The 21,111-nt window shown below is 41.8% G+C and overlaps 1 protein-coding gene across 2 annotated transcripts in view; it reads left to right on the top strand.

Moving 5' to 3' along the window:
* Positions 1-14,652, top strand: part of ppm1h (protein phosphatase, Mg2+/Mn2+ dependent, 1H) — a 36,955-nt gene extending 22,303 nt beyond the window's left edge. For both annotated transcript variants that reach the window (XM_034879989.1, XM_034879990.1), the window contains 7 exons: positions 3,259-3,371; positions 3,920-4,004; positions 4,231-4,349; positions 8,539-8,602; positions 10,707-10,814; positions 13,215-13,366; positions 13,710-14,652. In XM_034879989.1, the coding sequence (XP_034735880.1) occupies positions 3,259-3,371; positions 3,920-4,004; positions 4,231-4,349; positions 8,539-8,602; positions 10,707-10,814; positions 13,215-13,366; positions 13,710-13,857 (789 nt within the window). In that variant the 3' untranslated portion in view covers positions 13,858-14,652. The remainder of the gene's footprint in view (positions 1-3,258; positions 3,372-3,919; positions 4,005-4,230; positions 4,350-8,538; positions 8,603-10,706; positions 10,815-13,214; positions 13,367-13,709) is intronic.
* The last annotated feature ends 6,459 nt before the right edge of the window (positions 14,653-21,111 follow it).

The raw sequence follows: 21,111 nt of genomic DNA, 5'->3' as shown, positions 1-21,111 counted from the left end.
CCCCCCTTCCCCCTTTTTATATATTTTTTTTAATTAAGTTCATTCTTTAAGAAAATGGGAGGTGTTAGAAAGTCTTGGGAATGTTTGGTATAACTCTAAATCTTTGTCTCAGAGTTTAGATTCTCTGTATCTTATCAGCGGGATCCGCCTTTAGTTCTCCTCAGACACGACTCACTGCATTCCTGTGGAAGTGGCCAGTGTGTATGGAGTTGTTGCTGAAGACCAATAAACACTCAGGGATGTGTAAACATCAAAAACCATGTGAGACAAGGCTCATGAGCTTAACCTTTTTGGGGCCATTACAGAAAGAGAGAAGATGATGTCACCGGCCTCGTATGATCCTCTTTAGTATAAAACACACATGCACCTGGTACTGCATGTGTCAGATTGAACTATACTTGAGGTTTTACCATCAAGTGACCCATCACGTATTTTAGGAAATTGGCTTATTGGAAGAAAATCAGGCAAGTTACTGCTCCTGGCCATGAAATAGTCAGTCCCCCCTAGCAGTTTCCTCTTACTTCCAGTTATGCTAAGCTATGTTAAATGCCTCCTAACTTCAGCTGTGACAGACACGAGAGTGGAATCGATCTTCTCTCACTCAAACAGAAAGCAAATAAGCATAATTCCCAGAATGTTCTATTCCTTTTAAGTTACTGTTATTGTTAACATGAGGTGTGTTGTGGTTAAACATTAGCCTTTAGGAAATTTAAGTAAACAATTGTAATGTTTTCAATTCATACTAAAGTGTGTGTGTGTGTGTGTGTGTGTGTGTGTGTGTGTGTGTGTGTGTGTGTGTGTGTGTGTGTGTGTGTGTGTGTGTGTGTGTGTGTGTGTGTGTGTGTGTGTGCGTGTGTGCGTGTGTGTGTGTGTGTTTTATGAATTGTGATGAGTAGTTTCATTATCCATCCAATTTCTATATTTATTCATATTCTCTATTCCAGCTCTTATTCTGTGAGAAGTGGTCTATTTCAAGGGCAGTAGTATAGTTTAAAAAAATTATGTAATGCATGAATTTTATTAATGCTCTATTAAAGGCAAATCAGCTAAAAGGATTTATTTAGTTAATAACCTGTCTCACTGTTCATCATCAGAGTTTTCCTTTTTTCCCGATAATTTCTTTCTGCCATCACTGCTCTCTGTTCTCTGTTCTCTTTTCCTGTTTCAAAGCCAACTAACTTTAGACTCCAATTAATCTGCAAATGCACTGCCAGTTAACACTGCAAACAGCACGGAGAAAGGAGTTTTTGGTCCGACCTGTAGCTTATAGTGTGTACAGTAACTCAACAGCAGCTTTTTCCAGTTAAGTCAAACCTTGTCTTCTTTTTTGGCGAGTAAGCTGAAGATTGCTAAGAAGATTGTGGCCCTTATGACAGTATTGGCTCCAAAAGGCTCATTCTCAACCTATGAAACATGTACTTGCAAATCCTGTGAGCGTACCTTATTATGTCCATTTTGTAGAAATATATATTCTTTAATTGGTCATTCCCATCACTTTATGGTCTTTTGGGAGTATCTAAAAGGTTAAAATCTGCTGTATAAAGATATTAAAGTGTGGATGGGAGGTGTTGAGAGATGTTTTGAGTCTGGTTTCCTTGAGGTTTTGTTTAATTAAAATTGCAGTTGATGCAGTTTGCTGGTGTGAGATGTGTCACTAGAATGGTTGATTCACTTTATTTTTTTCTTACTTACTGGGTGATTACACTATTTACTGACAATTCATTTTGTTAAATTGCTGATGTGGTCAAATGATGTGATATGAAATCTGGTAATTCTGGATTTGACAGTCCTGTCTCGTGGCATTAAGAAGACAATGTCAAGGAAACAATAAAGAGTTTACAGGAATACAAAGAAGTGCAGAAACCTCTCTGCTGGTTATTTGGCTCAGTTGTTAGATTCTTCCTGGCGAAAGTAGAGAGAAGAAAGGTGTAGATGTTTATGCGGAAATTTTCATTATTAAAGACTGCCTGGAGCAAGAGCCATTGAATACAGCGAGGATAAATATGTATGGCTTGCTACGGATTCATAATTCATTCATGGTGAAGGGCACATTGTTTACCATCCCCAACACACACACACACACACACACACACACACACACACACACGTATATATCCTCCATTCTCCTTCATGCCCTCTCACTCTTGAGAAATGTGTACAGCAGCAACTGTGTGTGTGTGTGTGTGTGCGTGTGTGTGTTGTAACTGAGGAGTGCATGTGTTCAGAAACACGATAATTCTGTCTTACACAGAACGACCTGCACAGAAATGCACACACAATCACACGGACGTAATGAAGGTGACTGTACACACACATCCAGTTACAAAAGCTTTTTATGCACACCCACATGCAGAACTCTCAACACATTTGCACTCTGATTCTCAAACACACATCTGTCTTTTCTGCCAGACACAAACACACGCATATTTATGCATACGTACAGTACACTACAAACATAGACACTGTACACAAACACACACATTCACACAATTTGTAATCAGATGGAGGTAGTCAGAAGCGGAGCAGAAGGCGATGAGCTTTAGTTGGGGTTACATTCCTCACGGGAGAACGTGTTAGGGATAGCCTCGCTGCAAATGTGTTCGCCAACATTTTTCATCCAACTCAATCTGTTGATAGTGACGGAGGGGTGCAATGAAGGCGCCTTAGGGGTCATCCATTTTCCCGGGATAACTTCCTGCTTCTGTTTTGCCACTGAATGCCCCTAAGAGTCAGTTATCAGCAGGCGAACAGTAGCAACGGAGAGCACAAAAGGGTTAAACCAAGTGTGAGCAGCTTGGTTCAAATTTATGTTAGCATTTTGATTAATTCGCTGACAGGTTAATTATTCCTCTAATTATTGAACTGATAGCATTGGTTTTTTTCAAATAACTTTTTTTTTGGTTTAATTAGCAGCAAATTAATCTGGGCTAATTAACTGGTGTAATAACCAGCCGTCCCTCCAAACTTTCTCTCCTATCCTTTCGGTTTCCATTCCGTTTTATTGCACCTTGACTTATGGCCCTGTTGATGAATTAATTAATTATGGTGCTATAATTAATAATAGCATCATGGTGGGTTCTAAGTACCGGGGAAGTATTTTACATAGTATCAGGTTTTTGCTTAAATGCTTTGTGCCGCAGCATGATAGGAAAACATTTTTGAAGGCTGTGATGATTAGAAACACGATTATGTGCAGCGGATGGGTTTGAATTATGTGCTCTCATCAGAGAATTCATTTGTGCGTGTGTTTCTATTTAGGATGTGCAGATAGAGAAGGAGAAGGCAGTCTACAACATCTCAGGTGGCTGCACTGCTCTGGTGGTTGTCTATTTGCTTGGGAAGCTCTACATTGGGAACGCCGGGGACAGCAGGTGAGATACACATACAAAACTTCTATGTAGGGTTGAATGATTTGGTGAAAAATCGAATTGCGATGTTCCTTTCAGATATTGTGATTGTATTTGTAATTCCATAAATATCCATGAAAAATAGGACATTTCTCTCATAGGTGGGCCAAATTCTCTGGGTGGGTAAAGCAGAGAAAGCGGAGGTAACCTTGCTCCCTATGACCTCATAAGGGGCAAGATTCCAGATTGGCTTATCTGAGCTTTTATTTTCTTAAAGGCAAAGCAGGATGACCAGGGCTTGGTTTACACCTGTAGCCATTTTTAGCCACTGGGGGACCATAGGCAGGCTGGGGGAATGCATACTGATATTAAAAAAACCTCAGAAAGTGAAATGTTCATGCCATGGGACCTTTAACACCTTTAATCACGATTAGCCTATCACTTTCTTTCAAATCCTTACTCCAATGCACAAAAAATGTACCTTTGCAATGACCTTCACGTGTCCCGCAGCCAGCAGGAGCAACAGTGTTCCAGCTTACATCAACACAGTTTTGTTTTGTCTGCTCCGTCAGGGCTATCATTATCCGGGCAGGGGAAGTTGTCCCCATGTCAGCAGAGTTCACACCCGAGTCAGAGAGACAGCGACTGCAGTTCCTGGTAAGCAAGAACCTTTCTGGGCTCCTTTCTAGCAAGCACAGCTGTCAGAAATGAGCAGAGCTGACCTCCCCTCCCGTAGAGACACCGGCTATGCTTAGCTCTGTCTCTCTTACACTGCCTGCTTTCTTTGCCAGCTTAATAGACTATGGAATTGTTTTTCCTATCCCCTGGGTGTGTCAATCTTCTTCTTTTTTATGTTTTTTTTCTTTCTCTTTTCATATCAAAGGCCTACATGCAGCCCCACTTATTAGGAAACGAGTTCACACATCTGGAATTCCCGAGGAGAGTCCAGAGAAAGGAAGTGGGGAAGAGGATGCTGTACCGTGACTTCACCATGTCGGGATGGTGGGTTAACTAATTTATTGATTTTTGACTGATTTTATCTTTTAATGTCAGTGCATGTTACACATCATGCAAACTGTGAGGATACCACAGTTTTTTTCCCCCATTTTGCTGATTCAAATTGTGTGTCAGTAAGTTTCTCCTCTGCATTGCTGATAATTTATTTAACAGATTTGTTGAATAACTGTTCAATTTTTTACATCCTTACACTGTGCATCTGGTTGGATCCATTCATGAGCCCTCTGAGACAATTTTACGTCAAAGTAATTTCTGCTTCCTTGCCTCGTATAATTATGCCTTGACGAAACAATTGCTTTGAGACATTATCTACGTTTGAGTGACTTCCCATGATGTACTACCCCTTATAAAGAAAAACCGCAATCTCCATCCTATTCAGTGTGCAGTATTGTACAAAAGTCATTCAAACCTTCCCTGTCAGAAAAGAGCCAGAAGGTGGCCTTGGTATTTCTGTTTCTGTGCGTGTGAGAGCAAAGTAAGAAGGAACACGTGGGCAAAGCAAGGACATCTTACTGTGGCGAGAGAGATAAAAAAAAAGTCAAATGGCAATTGACAGATTCTATGTGAACTGTGTCAAAGTGTGTCAAAGACAAGAGTGTTTCATAATAAGGACACGTAAGCAAAGCACACTTAACTCCTGTTTAGCAGCTTTTGCCAGTAGGTAAAAGCATTGAAGGGTAATACTTCAAGTACTTCAGAATTGTACTTAAACACAATACTTGAGAACCTGCACTTACGTACATACTACCACTGGTTTTTGCTCTTGTTATTAATTGATTTGTTCTTTGTTCTTGATGTGTTTTAATTATGTCTACCCCCGTAGAACATGTGTTGTCATGCATATATGAGTAGGTGCAGGTGATGAGGAGAGATTGTGTTTCTTCCGTGCAGTTGTGTTTTGTGGCGCCGCTCGGTTCAGCAAATGTAGGTCAGTCAACCTCTGTGTTTCTTTTTAGGCCCAGAACTCTCCGCCTGTCGTCTGCCTGCTTACTGTCTTAGAAGCGCAGACGGCCTGTGATGTATTTTTAATCAGGTTCTACCCATAAACGAGCTCTGCTTGCTTCATCCAGACTAAGTCTGGGTCTTAAATTAGGACCCTGTCAGCCGGCATGGCTGATTGCTATTATGTGCTTGTGCGTGACTGAACAGTGTCATCTTGTACAGGAGCAGTTCAGACACTATAGGAACAGAGGATTTTTTTCTGTCTCTGCAGCATTCTGTCTGTACATGTACACTCTCCTGTCAGTGTGTGTAGCCAGAGTGCCTACATGCTGCGCCTGTGTGGGTGTACACTGGCATCCTGTTCACTCAAAGGCATCCATGATCAAGGCCACGCTCTAATGAAGGCATACAGGCCTGCAGCCCACCTCTCTCTGTCTTCCTCCCTCACTTTCTGAACCTCCCCCTCCGTCGGCCAGTTGGATGCTTTGGCGTTGCAAACTGTAATGGTGGCCGTTGTCCAGGATGGCGGGCGGTTTTGTTTGTGAGACGTCCCAGAGTGATGAATGTTGAGCGGTCAGCGTTGTCCGACGTGATCCAAACACCAAGGAAAAACACAGACAGTCAGGCGGAGGGACAGTGGGGAAGAAGGTGGGGGGGGGAGAAAAAATGAGAAAGAAATGGCTTAAAAGACAGAGAGAAATGTTCGCTGCAAAGATAGAAATGGAGATAAAAGAGTTGGTAAAATTTAAAGATGTAAAAAAAAAAAATGAAAAAAGATGGTTTGTAGGCCACATAGGAGGGCAATGATAAATGACAATGAACGGCGCTCAAGCTGTCTCCCTTAAATGCCCACGCCCACCAGGGTGTCTGCTCTCCCCCTGATCCTACAGACAATGTATGTGAGAGGAGAGAGACTAACACACACCTTCATCACTGTCATACATTTTTACTCCTACTCCTGCTCCTTTCTCTCTTCTTCCCTTCTTGTTGCACCATGCCTTTGTACCGAAATGACTGATTCCTATGGATTACATTTGGAGCGTAGTTGGGCCACTGCCATTAACTCTGGCCTTGCTTTGCTCCTGAAAGCATCATTGAATCCACGGTAAAGCCCATCAAGCTTGGCCAAAAATCTTATTTGAACCCAATTGTCAATTTCACCAACTTGTGTGACTCAGCCGGTACTGAAACAGGCTTGGCACAATGTCACCTTAAAGTCTGTTGACTGCTTGTCTGTCTGCTTGTGCCCGCACATGTGTGTATGCGTAGAAATGTCTGTAAATAGCATATATAAAAGTGTGCAGATAAGGATGCTCGGCAAACACGTCTAATGTTTCTCCGTCACCCCTCTTTGCACCAAGCGGAGATGACATCACTCCTCTCCTGTCCGTCTCCTCTCACCTGCAGATAGGATGATACAACCCCCCTCCTTCCCTGCATCCCTCTCTTCCTCTCCCCTCCCCCACTCACGCTCTCTGTCTCTGTCGGTCACACTCCGCAGCGGATCAGGCGGCCAAACAGGCCTTGAATGTGAAAGCACTCAGTGTTGTGGTCAAACAGTACAGCCCTTGAGCAACTCTCTTTGCTGTTTTTGGACTCTATGTCCCAGAGCGGGAAGCAGGTATCATAACAGGATTAATGTGTATGTCTCTCTTTCTGTCACACTCTCGTTATCTCAAGTCTGACAGAATGGATTCACTATAAACACAAGTCTCCAGAGGAAGACTGTCCCAGACAGCAGGCACTGAGGATTTCATCCAAGACATCTTTGAAATAATGGCATAAAGAGTATGTCCCAATGTACTAGTATCTTTAAGGAAACTAACACTTGAATGTGAAATACTCAAATGAAAGAAGTTTAAAGTGACTTGGCAGCAGAAATGGTGTTTCCCTTTAAAAAATAGAGTAAGAGAGACCTTTCTTGGTTTAATTAGTACCTCTTTTAATGCTCAGTTTAGGTTTTACATCATCAAACTGCTGTTTTAGAGGTTTTTCCACACTATGAATATTGCAAACATTAGTGAGGAAACTCTTCTAAAGGCGTTACAGCTCACTGCTCCAAAAGACTTTCAGGCTGCAAACTGTATTTCTGTGTTTGTGGGCTGCGTTCGCTCTGATAGTCCTCGCTCTGCACACTGTTAAAAAAGTGCTGAGTGCGGCAGTATAGCGCTTGCCTAAGGTGGAAACATATGGTCTTTCTGAGTGGAACCAGCAGTAATGTAAAAGCCAGCCTGGTCCCTCCTAATCTGCTTCGCAGCAGCTGAAATACATTGGATAACGTGTGTGGGGCAGGCCCGGGTCGTGTCATATTTGCAAATCCACACTTTTGTTACGTTTGTTTTAAGCAGCTTTTCTAAAAAGCTGTCATTTTTAAAACTATTTTTATGACCATTTCTTTCTTCCTTACCTCCAGTCTAAAAGCTAAAATAAAGAATAACCTGTATTTCTAATTGGTATTTGATCCAGGTAAGGATGCCAGATTTTACTTTTCGAGCACCTGGTGTGGGTTTTGAATGGAAATTGGCTTAAATCTGTAATGTTTCTGGTACGGTATAGTGAAACAGCTGTTCCTCTGAAATTAAACTGTTTACTAGCTATGAGCAAGAGTGCAGGGTTCCTTCACTGCTAGTTTCTGAGTTACAGTATAGAGATGAAATGTATATATCTTAAGACCTGGCATGAATACATTCAGTATTACAGAGTCCTTTTACCTTGTACTGCAGCGCTGTCTGGTCCCAGTCTGAAGAGGTATATTATTCATTATTTGGGAAGGTTTTAGCACCGCTCTGAGAAAGGGGGAATGTAAACGTGGATACTCTTGCATCATTCAGCTGCTCTACGTCCAGTCACACACACACACACACACACACATATACACACACACACACATACACTGCAAACTGCTGCAGAAAAAACCAACAGCAAACCAAGAGTGTCTTATACATCCATAGATGTCTCTCTCTTTGTCGCTAGGGAGACTTTTACAAGATCAGTAGAGAGAGAAAAAAGGAAAGAAGTATGCTAAGACTCTGTGTCGGTCTCTGTGTGATGTCTGGGTGGATTTCTTTTCCTCGCTTTCTCAATTTTCCCTCCTAGCATACTTTTTCTCTTTGTGCCAGTCGGCTCAGCAGCAGGGCCCGCCGGGGCACGGGGGCCATGTATCTTTAGGGCACGTGTATGCTGCCTGCCATAAACCAAAAACCCATTAAAGTGTCCTCTCTACTCTGTGCAGGGCATATAAAACCATTGAAGACGATGACCTAAAGTTTCCCCTGATCTACGGCGAAGGGAAGAAGGTAAGAAGTGCTTGGCTGCAGCTTGCTGACAGAAATACTCCCACAGCCTTTTGCGCCTCGCCTGTAATCAAAGCTCACCAGGGCACCATTAGTCAGTCCCCCCCACTCCCCCCTGTCACTGTGTGGAGGAGTCAGAGTGGAAGGCATTCCTGGCCTCTTTTTCCACGATACACATCCTGCACCAACCTATGGCAAAGAAAATATCTCTGCTCCAATGGAATTTGTGCCTTTATGTCCCCAAGCAGGTAAAACGAAGCACTAAGACAGCTAGGAGCCACCAGTTGTGATAAAAGAAAGATGAAAAGTGTCCAAAACGGACATATGTTAATTGGATTGTAAAGCCGCTAAGAGAGTGACTTGCAGAAGAATTATTTTAGTGTTTTGACACGTAAAACAAAAGAAAAGGTCAAGCTTAGCACACACACACACATTTCCCTGAGTGGTGCTGTACATGTGGTGGTGTGAAGCATTTAGTCCTTGTTGAATTGATAAGGTCAGAGAGGAAACATGATGGATCTGAATGTGTTCTCACTGTGGCGTTCTCCAGTCTTCTATTTAATACAGACGGAGAGTAGATTTATGTTTGACTGATGAGTAGGGCTGATGTCACCCCACAAGGATCTCTGCCTGCAACCACATTCAGGTTAACCCCTGCACAGTTGGCCGTGCCCACGTCGCGTCCTCTCCCTTTGAACTGAGGCGTGGAGATGAATGGCTAGATAGAGTGAGGGGGCTTTGTGCGAGGGAGAGAAACGCCAGAGCACTTCAAAGCCCGGCGCGCAGCCTGCTGGGCCCCAACGCTCAACAATTAATCCCAGGATGTTTCCCCTTATCCGCCGGAGGAGCTTTGCTGCCACTTTGAAACGCTCTCCCTTCTCTCCACCTCTCTGTCTCCTTCTCTCGCCCTCTTTGTGCTGCATACTGATCCACGTCCATTCCTAACAGGCCTCAGTTGCCCTCGTACTCCTCTCCCCCGGCCTCATGTGCCGCCCTGTCTCATAAGCTGTAAAGTAGATTCAATTAGCCCAGTTCCCCAGTCTTGTGCCAGCAGCCTTTTTTAGAGGCGGCAGTGGCGACCAGTGCAGACAGGAGGAATCATCAAAAGGAGTTTTGCACAGCTTACAAATGAGTTTGGTGGTGTCTGGGGCCCGGGGAATGATCATTAAGCAATCACAAAACTGGAAGATGCTGACGACGAGCTTGTGTTTATTTGCCTAAATGCTGCTCATCCATCCAGATAAAGATTCCCAGTTGGAGTAGCCTGTATCTGTCGGTGAAACGTCACAAGGGATGTGTCACACAGGTTATTCTTTACAATTATGAGGAGGGAGGAATGCAATAGACTAAGAGATGGTTCACAGAAACCACATAGTATTTTAATCAACTAAGTCTTAACTTTATCGAGAGGTTGTATATATGTATACTGTATATGATCTTGGTCAAAACAATCTTGCTTCACAGTTACTCAGAAACCTGCCTGATAGAAACATTAGCAGTTCATTAGAGCAGTTTGGGGTAATATGATGTGCTCAGGAACACGTCAAACAGCAGTCAAAATGTTGTCCAACTACCTAAAACGCCCTACTGGACATAGACAGGTTTTTACAACTCTACTTCTAATAGACTTAACAGATCATTCCAGTTTATTAAAATGTGGGTCTTGGTACTGTAGTGATGGCCATCATTCCTACAGGTAATTAATACAATTACACTCACCAAGTTACTTGCTTAGACATAGCAGTGCAGTGACATCACTAAGGAGCCAGACTGAGGGCAGGAAACACAAGCAGTCACACAAGAAGACTCTACACACGGTTTACTGTCCATTTCGGCCGCGCTCACTCACAGGGTCCCCTCCAGATAAAGGGGTTTGCCTGAAACTGTTGGTTTATCTAAACATCCCTTGCCCCGTCCATAGTTATTTCAGTGATAAGGACAATGTCCCAACATCTCAGAATTCACTTTGGCAAGTACAATGTTATCATAACCGATGAAGAAATGAGACATGAGTTCTGATGAACTCCAAAAATCCCTAAAGAGCTGGTTGTTGCTATGTTTGACTCTAACAGAGTTTGCACTGAACATGCTTCCTTGTCTTTTGCAGGCTCGTGTGTTGGCGACCATCGGGGTCACAAGAGGTCTCGGGGATCACAATCTCAAAGTGCACGACTCTAACATCTACATTAAGCCCTTCCTCTCCTGCTGCCCAGAGGTATTTGACTGTCGTCCTTCATTATGTCCTCCTTCAGTGTGTACAAGAAAGCACATTCACATTATCCCTTATACACAACTAAGAGTGTTGCTACTTAAAGTTGGACACGAGTTTCTAAGTAAAGAAAAGCCAATTCTCCTTCACTTCAATAGGTACTTTACCAAATTTCCACTTTTTGAATTAAACAGTATCTATCTTCTAGACGTACTGTACATTTTTGCTTACAAAAAAGGTGGTTAAACAAATAAAGGACACACACATCTTGTGACACATTTAGTGAAGAAATATGCTTCCTCTTCTCTTTGATTGGTCAATGTCCAAAAAGTTGTTAAAGAAAGGATAATGTGACAGATGTATTTTAAACTCAGTTGTTGGTTGTTTTAAAAAATACTATCCTGTATTATGAAAATGTGATTCACATTATCTATAGCAGCGTGCTAGCAGTTTGGTGGATCTTTCCTTTGATTTTACCTCATAACCTCAACCTCCTGAGTGTATGCTGTAAATATACATAATATACACAAAATAAACAATGCCCATTAACATTCCTCACCAGCCGTTGTTCTCAAATAGCTCCTATTCTTCTCAGTGTCTAACGCCACATGACTGCAGTAGTCACGAAGCACACGAACTCTCCCGATCTTTAATTCATTTCCCTTTTGAGATCAGTCATAGTTCAGCCTCTGTTTTGATGTATTTCTTTTTAGATTTACTTTTCAAATGCTTGTACATTTTTATTGTTTCAGATAGAGTCCAAACACATTCTAAGTACTTGTAAGACATATCAAAATTGAGTATTAGAGGCTCTCGCTGGATGTTAAATGCAGGAAAAAATAGACAATTATTATATAAAGAAATGTGTGGGTGAGTGACCTGCAGGGATTGTGAAGAATACTTCATGAAAACATGTCAAGTTAGAACATGGTTTCAGGTTATAAAGGAAAGTCCCAGAAAAAAAGCTAAACTTGACACTTGAGTCATCAGATCATCATGAGATCAAGTATGGGCGTTCAGCGGTCAGAAACCAAACACTCTGGTCATCACCCCTCTTCTAGGGATAATATGTTGTTGAAATCTATATTTTGGAATTCTAGGAACTGCCTCAGAGTTTTTCTCTCTTTCAAAGCTTGACTTAAATCACAAGGTTTTTAGCAGTAGCCTCAGTAGTAAGTTGGCGTGTCTGCTGTGACTAGGCAACTCCCTCACGGTAGCCAAGGAATGACTTGAAGGAACCAAAGTGAGGCAGTTTTTACCAAGTCCAAGGTCTCTAGGTATTATTATGCTTGCTTTTTCAGAATAGGCTTTTGCTCAGGCATAGTCATTTGAGATATTGTACTGTACATGAGTTGCCACAGTAACATTTCTCTTTGAATATCTTTGAAAGATTGAGGCCATCAAAAACTTCTAGAAAAGATATATAGAGGAAGACAAAAAAAATGAAACATTCTTACATTTTTAAGGTATGTGGTGCTGAAGAAAACCCTTATATATGGATATGGATGTAGCCGTTGAAGTTGTAGTCATGCTAGCATTGTGACCCTTGAGTAATGTCAGTCTGTCCACTACTTTGGTCCAGACTGAAATCTTAACAACCATTTGAACTTGGCCCCTTGCAGGTTTTTATCCCGCCGAAATACCAACTTAGGTTCACAACAAATTGAATCTAGTTGTGTGCCAAATCCAAAAAGACAGGAAACTGTTTTTCAAAATGTAATCAGACAACACTCAAAGCAGAATTTAGCAGATTTGCCGACTTTGACACTCAGATATTCCGCCAGAAGCAGAGTTTTTATATGTTTGCTATGAAACAGGTTGCGGTGAGTCGGCTGTGTGGTAGCCTTGGTAAAACATAATCTTTCTGTAGGGCTTTAATAAAAAAATATGTTATAAAAGTGTTGAAAAAAGCGAGAAAAAAGACGGCAAAAAACCCCCCCGGCAAAAACGACAATCAGTAATACGGTCAAAGATATTTGACTTTTATCAATACAAGCATGTCAATAAACCCCACATGTCTGGCCTAGGATGTGATTTTCATATTCCAGGGTGGCCCTTAGTGACAACGAGTTTAACACCCCTGCAATTGACTTTGTCCTAGACTTGACTGTGTAGACACACAGTGTATATGCACGCACATCTACACACACGTATCTGGTTTCACTTGGTAAGCAAGATAAAAGTTGCTATGTAGGCTATTCATGTGATGTGACTACAAGGTTAGCAGTAAGGCTAACCACTTTGGAGTAATAAATGTTGCAATAAGGGGTATTTTCCTTTTTTTTCCCATTCTGCCTATACATGGAGCCATTTGTGACATTTCCAGAGGAAACTTAGTAACCGGTTTAAATGATTCCTATAAACCATGCACTTCTCATCCCTTACTCATTTCCCCCCCGTATCCAGGTCAAGGTTTACCCTTTGGCCCAGTGCGAGCATGGAGCCGACGACGTTCTGGTACTGGGCACCGATGGTCTGTGGGACGTCCTCTCTAACCAGGAAGTAGCTGAAGCGGTCACCTGTTTCCTGGGAAACTGTGACCCCGACGACCAGCACAGGCACGTTCAGTTATCACACAGCTGCAGCCGCCAGTCAGGGCTGAACTCCCTCTCACCCCCGTTTTTTTTGTAGCGAGTGAACGTTTGTTATTTTGTTGTTATTATGCAAATTTCCAAACATTTAGAAGAGACGTTTCTCTGATGTCAAGGAAAAGCTTGTAAGATTGTTTAATGAGGCGCTCCGACTCGTCTTCACCATGTGCTCAGTTTCCAAAATTCACCGCAATATTTTCAGATTTCTTCCCTGCAGGCAGATGTACTTAGTCAAATGTGCGCAATCATCAGATTTGACCACTTGTCTGATTGTATATACCTTAATCATGTATTACTTTTGTGATGTCAGGTACACAATGGCAGCTCAAGACCTTGTAATGCGAGCAAGAGGGGTGCTGAAGGATCGAGGCTGGAGGATATCCAACGACAGATTAGGCTCTGGAGATGACATCTCTGTCTACATCATTCCCCTCATGTACGGCAACAAGCAGAACTAGCCAAGCTGCGAAACCACAACTACTAACGAAACGTAATCCTGCCTTCTGCAATTCCCCTCATCCCTTGTACTCTTTTTAAAGTGCTTTAGTGTGGATGTCCTCCTCTGCTGAGGGATCCAAGATGTCTCTGGTCAGAAATGGGATTTCTGGCCACGCTGTTTCTCCCATGATCATCCTCAAACAGGATGATCTCTTTTTGTCTCGTCCTTTTTTTATAGAAAAACATGAAAGAGCTGTTGAAGAGTACAGATTTTTTGTTGTTGTTGTGTTGTCTCGAGGAAGCCATCATGAACCTTGTTATGGAGGCGATGCCTAAGGTTGAGAGCATAGCCTCTCATGGATGAGATGGTAATGTACATCTCAGGATTGCAGTTACTAATTTAATGCACAATATTTATAAATGTGAAAATGTAAATACTCCCAAGGCGTAAAACATTTGATAAGTGTGTCTAGTTGAACCCCTGTACAGTGTAAAAAAAAAACTAACCTGAAGACTGATGTCCTACATATATGAATCATGCCTCCTAAGTAGAGCTCTTAATTAGCCGCGTTCAGCCTTCTCTAGACAGTATTTCAGCTTGTTCTCCTGATGCTGAAGTTGCTATTTTGTTTTACATTTGCACACCTTGCAGTGCAGTACTGTACTCACTATTAAGGAAAACAATTTTCTTTGGAAATGAAGAATCACATCAGTGTAGAATACACTACATGAGAAGTTCCCTTCAAGATCTTGTTTTGGTGTCAGGTACATATGACCCTGCTCATCATAGTGATAAAAAGTCCAGATTTAAGAAGGAAAAAACAAAGTTGCACTCATTCACCATCAGCCATCTACCTCAATATAGTTTTTTTCCTTTTTATTGTATTACGCATAACACATGTTGTCATTGTCCTTATATTTTTATTTTTTTGAAGATATTTTTTGGGCATTTTCAGCCTATACTTTTGACAGGACAGCTGAAGATATGAAAGAGGAGAGAGAAGGGGGAGTGACACGCAGCAAAGGGCCGCAGGTCGGAGTCAAACCCGGGCCCGCTACTTTGAGGAGTAAACCTCTATATATGGACGGCGCTCTACCAACCGAGCTACCTGGCCGTCCGTCATTGTCCTTATTGAGTTGCTGTTTGCATGCTTCACCGGTTGCTACCCGTGCCATTCATTCTGTTTTAGAAAAGCACTGATGGAAAACAAAAGCCTCACAGGAAACTGTGATTGCTATAGGGTTGTACCAAATATATATTTTTTAAATGTGCTCAAAACAGCCTTAGTCATGAACTCATGTCTACCTTTCCTCAGTATTGTCCCCATTATGATAACTCCGTCCTTATGAATAGCAGCTGCCACTGACAAAGAATTGCTCCGATTTTTTATGTCACAGAAAACGGAGTAAAATCACTGCAGACTGCAGAAATAGACAATACTTACAGTATGTGTCTACAATCAATATTGTTCCATAATCAGTGGGGTTCCACATGTTAGTTTTCAGTTTCTACTAATTCCGTAAGTGCTGTACTAGTGGCTGAAGCTGGTAAAACATGTAAAAGAGTAACTTAATTTAAATGTAAAAATGTAAATAATGTTTTCAGTGAATACTTTGCTCCTTTCTTTTACTGTAAGTGATGTACGTCTTACTGTAACAACAGACGTACTTTGTACTGTTTTGGAAACAATGAACAGTGTAAAAATGGTTTAAATGCTCACTTTTCTGCTCTATTAAAAGAAAATACACACAACTCAGCTGTGTTATTGATTAAAAAGTCAGTGTACTCGCTGTATAGAGAAACGGGTAGAAGATGTTGATTTATCCTGGCTCCATGAAGCTCTTAGTGAATGGGAGTCTGTGGGAGTGAAAAGACATATGGGGAAAGAAAGATGACCTAACATTCAATGTCCTTGCCCAACAACAGCTGTGTAAGCAAATTGACTTTAAAAGATTTTTTTAAAGCTTTCATGGATAAACTTTTTGTTGAACCTAAAAGAACTTCTGTAGGAACTCTAAGCATGAATATGTGCAAACTCCCTTACACTTGAGAAACTGTAAAGAATACGACCATCACCACTCTGACAAACTGTGTCAAGTGAGTCCCAAAGCAATATGATGAAGGGTATCAGTTCACAGAATAGCCTGACAGAAGATTTCATGGTGGAGTCTGCTGCAATGGGCGTGATTTGACACACACACACACACACACACACACGTGCACACAGACACTGAAAGACAACTTAACAACTTAACATAAAAGTGTATGAGATGAGCGTCTTTATTTCAATTGGTTTTTCATTTCAGGGCCTTACTTGAATAAGTAAAATGCGTGTATGGAACAATGAAGAATTACATTTTTTTTTTATAAAACTTAGGCAATACTTAAGTGATACTTGACTGCTGCAATACCAAATAGCTGCAATACCTGAGACCAACAATGTAAATCAAATCACAGGATGAATCTTTAATAGTTCATGGCATGAGGAAGGTGTCATATGAACAATGATGCATTCCATTGTCTGAGAGTAGTTAAAAGAAACCTATATTCCTTCTAGTGCTCAAAGGTTTTATGTGAAACAGCAGGTAGTGTTGTTTTTCCCTTTAAAAGCCAGTATCTTATTTTGGGTTGCCACAGCTTGTAGTCCACAATTTAGTTTAGAAACAAAAGGTTGGCTACTAGCACCAATTTCTTGCATTTCTTTCAGAAATTGTATTCTTCTTTTGTGGAAAAGTCTCTCAAACTAAATTGAGACCATGACGTGTAATCATGGAAGTGGGGCAGGTTTCAGACTGCCAGCAGACATTTTGACCTGTCGTAGTAAGAAAAGCACAGGTGTTGAACATAACAGAGCCATCAGTAATGTTATTAGCAATTGTCCCAGTGAGTCATGACTGTGGGCCGAGATGCACAATCCCAGGACGCCGACTATGAAGCAGCAAAATCATCATGGTTTCATATTTACACCTGCACTTTCCCTTTGACGTGTCAACGTCTTCTGTGAAAAAGGCCCAAATGGAAGATGATTTTGTCACTTTCTTTCCTTCCAAAGCATTCTGTGACTCATCTTGAAAAGCATACTTTATGGTGTAAAACTGGGATCATGACGACTCTCTCACACACTCACACAGCTTCAGTATCGGTGAGCTTAATCAGCAAGACCGTTTGCACCTGAGACCAATTAAGAAGCGCTGCTGCAAAATACAACTTATGTGTGGGTAATTTTGACTGAATTTTTAAGAGGAAATAAGGTTCTGTGGCCTTTTCTATTGATGTGGACCTCTTTTTACAGCAGACATTTGGACTTGTCACAGTAGGAAAAGCCCAGCTGAAACTGATAACCTTAACGATGGCTCCATTCCATCAAGTGTCCCAGTAAGCTGTTTCAGTGAGTCAGCATGCACAACACCAGGGCCTCTTCTAAGTGGAATGCAGCCATCATAATGGTTTTCAATACACCTGTGCTTTTTCAATGATGACATTTCAACAGTGAAAAATGGTCTTCTTGAACCTTTTTTTCCATTATATCACCTTATCCATTTTAATGTCAGAGCAGAGATCCAGGACAAGTTTATGGACCACATAATAACTGCAAACAACTCACTTGATTCATTTTATCTTACCCACACGTTAAGATGAGGGTATAAGTACATCACACGTATACATACCTTTATGAATGCTTTTGCACACACACACTCAAGATGATCATAAAGTGCTGTTTTGGGAGTCTTACACTTCTGGTTGCTCTGCAGGAGCTGGAGGGCCATCTGGTCCCCACAGGCCAGCGCCGCATCCTCCTCCAGTCAGGCCAGCACTGATCTGGCACTCCACTCCTACTCTCCACGAGTGTGTGTGTGTGTGTGTGTGTGTGTGTGGTCCAGATTGGATGACGGCAATGATGACATGCTCATTCCTGTGGGCGGCTTGTTTTTCCAAGGTTACAGCACTCCCACCCCACTCGTGGATGGATCTGAGGGAGATGCTGAGTGGGCTTGCAGCGAGATACTCATCTCTTGTACAAAGTGAGGCGCTGCTGGGGCCAACGCCTTCGAGCCTCCTTTCAGAGGAGGATACATTGAAAAATACTAGTGTTTATATTTATTTTAACATAGGCTTTTTTATTGATTTTCCTGCCAACCATTTTCTCAATATGTATAGTTCGTTTGTCTGACTAACAGTTTAAAACATAATTCAGTTGAATACATAAACAAAAGTGAATCCTCACATGAGCGCAACTTGGCTTTTTTTTTCAAATCGTTTAATCATTTAGTAAATTAGTAGCCTGTACAAAATGACAGAAATTGAAAAATGCCAATTTCTCAGGGCCCAAGTTGCTTTTGCTTGTTTTGACTAACCAGAAGTCAAGAACCCAAAGAGAATTCACCGGATCAAAAGAAAGCCAATCTCCATCGGTTTTATAATAGATTATTCCATTTATGTTTTAGGAAATAAATGCAGAACATGTGATGGTTACCAGTGCTTAAGTGTGAGAAATTTATGCAAGTCATGGTCTTTACTTAAATATTGTTTGTTTTAAACTGTTGGTCAACAAAACAACTTTCATGACTTTTAATGAGTGAATCTCCTGAATATTTGGCATTTGTCACTGTTTTCTAATGTTGTTTTGACCAAACTATTAAAAGATAAAATCAGCAGATGAATTAAGAATGAATTGTTACACCCTCATACCAGCAATCCCATTTGAGAAGCTGAAACCAGTTTGGCATTTTGCTTAATACTAAAATTGTTGCACTTTAAATTTTACAAAGAACAACACATTAATATACTAATTGTTTAAGCACTAATTCCAAACATGTTGCATTACAGAGGCAGCAAGCGTGAAGGTATTTGGCGAACACAGAGCATACACACATTACGGCCGACTGTCGTGTCAGGACAAGGGTGCGGCTCCTTCAGCGGTGCAGCTGTGATAGCCATCTGAACAGGCATTTTCTACAGGGGGATCAAATTAATAACTGCTTTAGGACTTTGGCTCCCTGATGTATGATTTATCTGCAGCCAAGCTCAAATGAGAGCTCTGACACAAGATGGATGAGGATGTTGGCTGCCTTGGAGCTGCTCACTGGTCCAGAGGCTGGCTGGCTTTAAAGTCACGATGATAAATGATATTTGGTTGTTACCTGGAGGCTGGACTACGTGCATTTCTTACATGAAACACTCTTGTTTTTTTTTTTAATATGTGAAATGGAGACCTGTAGAGCTCCACAGGCTCAAAAATAACCACAAGTCTCATGTGTGGTTTGTTAAGTAGTCAGCATCTTCTACAAAAGAGCAAGTTTTCTTTTCAACCTACATGTATCAACAATGATTAGCTGGAGTAGAATGTATTGATTCAAATCAGCACAGATGCTAGTGGGTAGAGCTGTGGCCCATGATGAACATAACTTTGCCTAACACACTATGAAGTGTGAACTAATACATATTTCATGGGCGTCGTCCTGGAAGGTCAAACGCAGGATCCAATCTTCAGTCAGTCGGTGAGTGAGCGCCGTGCTCCATCTGGGCTGTCGGGGGTCACTCTGAACTCAAGACTGCTGCGACTGCTGCACGGTTTCATCGACCCAGGCTGCCCTTCCCCTGCAGCCAATCAAAGCTCATTTCCCATTCCGGTCCCCACCCCTATCACGAGACCCCTGATTGCCAATACTAATGTGATACACAGCAACCGAATGCTGTTGGGCAGCAGAGGGAGGATTTCAAAAGGTTAACACACCCATGACCCACATTAGCACTGCACTCCCAGACCTCTGAGGACACCACTGCTAAAACGCTTGCGGGGGTTAGGTCACGTGGTGCTCGTCTGTGCACACCATATAGTTCAAATAAGGACACATCATGCAGATTTAGCATAATAACCAGATTACTAGAACAGTGCCAACAGCACTGCAGATTTGTGTATATTGCTGTGAATAGAAGAGGTGTTTAGGTGCAGTAGGAGCACACACACACTGATGGTATGGATCATTATCAACAAAGAACGTCAGGGAGAGCCATAAAGCCAACTTGTGTGTATCAAAGCGGATGTACTGTAGGATACCTCTGTGGGCAGCAGGAGCCACGTCACTCCTCTCTTCATAGCAACAGTGCTGTTGACCTACATGCTTTCTACACGGCCCACTACGCCTGAGGTGGTAGAAAACTATGCAAATCCATATGAGATATCGACTTCCTCTAACATTTTTAAATGTGCATACAAATACATTTCCAGCTAATACATACAAGTGTTCTCCTCAATACGGACTAAATCTTACATTAGGTTTCTGTGCAAAATTAAAACTGCATACAAAGTGTTTTTTTTCTCTCCACAAGCATTTACTATTTTATTGGAATAAACATGACACATTTCTCAAATGGCTTCAGCTCAAAAATGCAACAATGTAACAAGCCATTTTGCGTTTAAAAGAAGTACATTACTCCTTTAAATGTAACACGACGGCTAGTTGCGACGCTAGCGGTGTGCGTTACCTGTTAAAACCGTCTAACAGCGTTGCGAGCGGGGCTTTTTCCTCGGCTGAAGTGGAGGCACCAGCACTAGCAAGGCAGTAGCTTGCGCAGTCATCTCCATAGCGGGCAGTGTCACAACCCAACCAACAGCACAAACTACTACCTCAGCCAGTACCTGGTGCAAATGCGGGATAAAACCGAAAACGAGGCTATTAAAGAAAAGACTACAAAAAATTATCGTACACGGTAAAAAAAAAAAAAAAATGTACCGTCTCGACAACAGCGACATTCCCATGCAGCCGAAGACAACCCGTCCTCTCCCGCTTTGCTCCTCTTCTGTGCAGACTTGAAATAAGAGGGAAACCCCGCCCAAGCAGACCTGCTCCCTCCGCTCTCCTACTCCTCCTCCTTTACTTCAGAGCACCAAACGGCCCATTCCCCTCATATGACCTATTGGATAATCCAAAACTCAGGCACGTGGACCTCAAGAGGACATTGAGAGGGAGCCGAGCGGTCCTTACAGCATGCAGGTAAGGCTACCTATGTAGGCACACCGATTTTAAGTGTAAAAGAGTCGTTTTCTATGAGCTTTCCCAATGTTCATCTTGCTATAACCCCACCTACTGTACCAGTGCTGACACCAACTTCAACACCTGACAATCAATGTTCAAAATATTCTCTTTAAAATGTCCCTCAAACTTGGATGACATATTTCCACCTGGAAATACATTTATGTTGTGCTTCTGTAATAGCACTCCTTAATCAGTGCAAATTAAATAATTACCTATCATATATACAATAACAAAAT

This window comes from Etheostoma cragini, chromosome 8, assembly GCF_013103735.1.
Source record: "Etheostoma cragini isolate CJK2018 chromosome 8, CSU_Ecrag_1.0, whole genome shotgun sequence".
Classification (NCBI taxonomy): Eukaryota; Metazoa; Chordata; class Actinopteri; order Perciformes; family Percidae; genus Etheostoma; species Etheostoma cragini.
The sequence above is the reverse complement of the archived record's forward strand: the minus strand, read 5'-3'. Positions and strand labels throughout refer to the sequence as shown.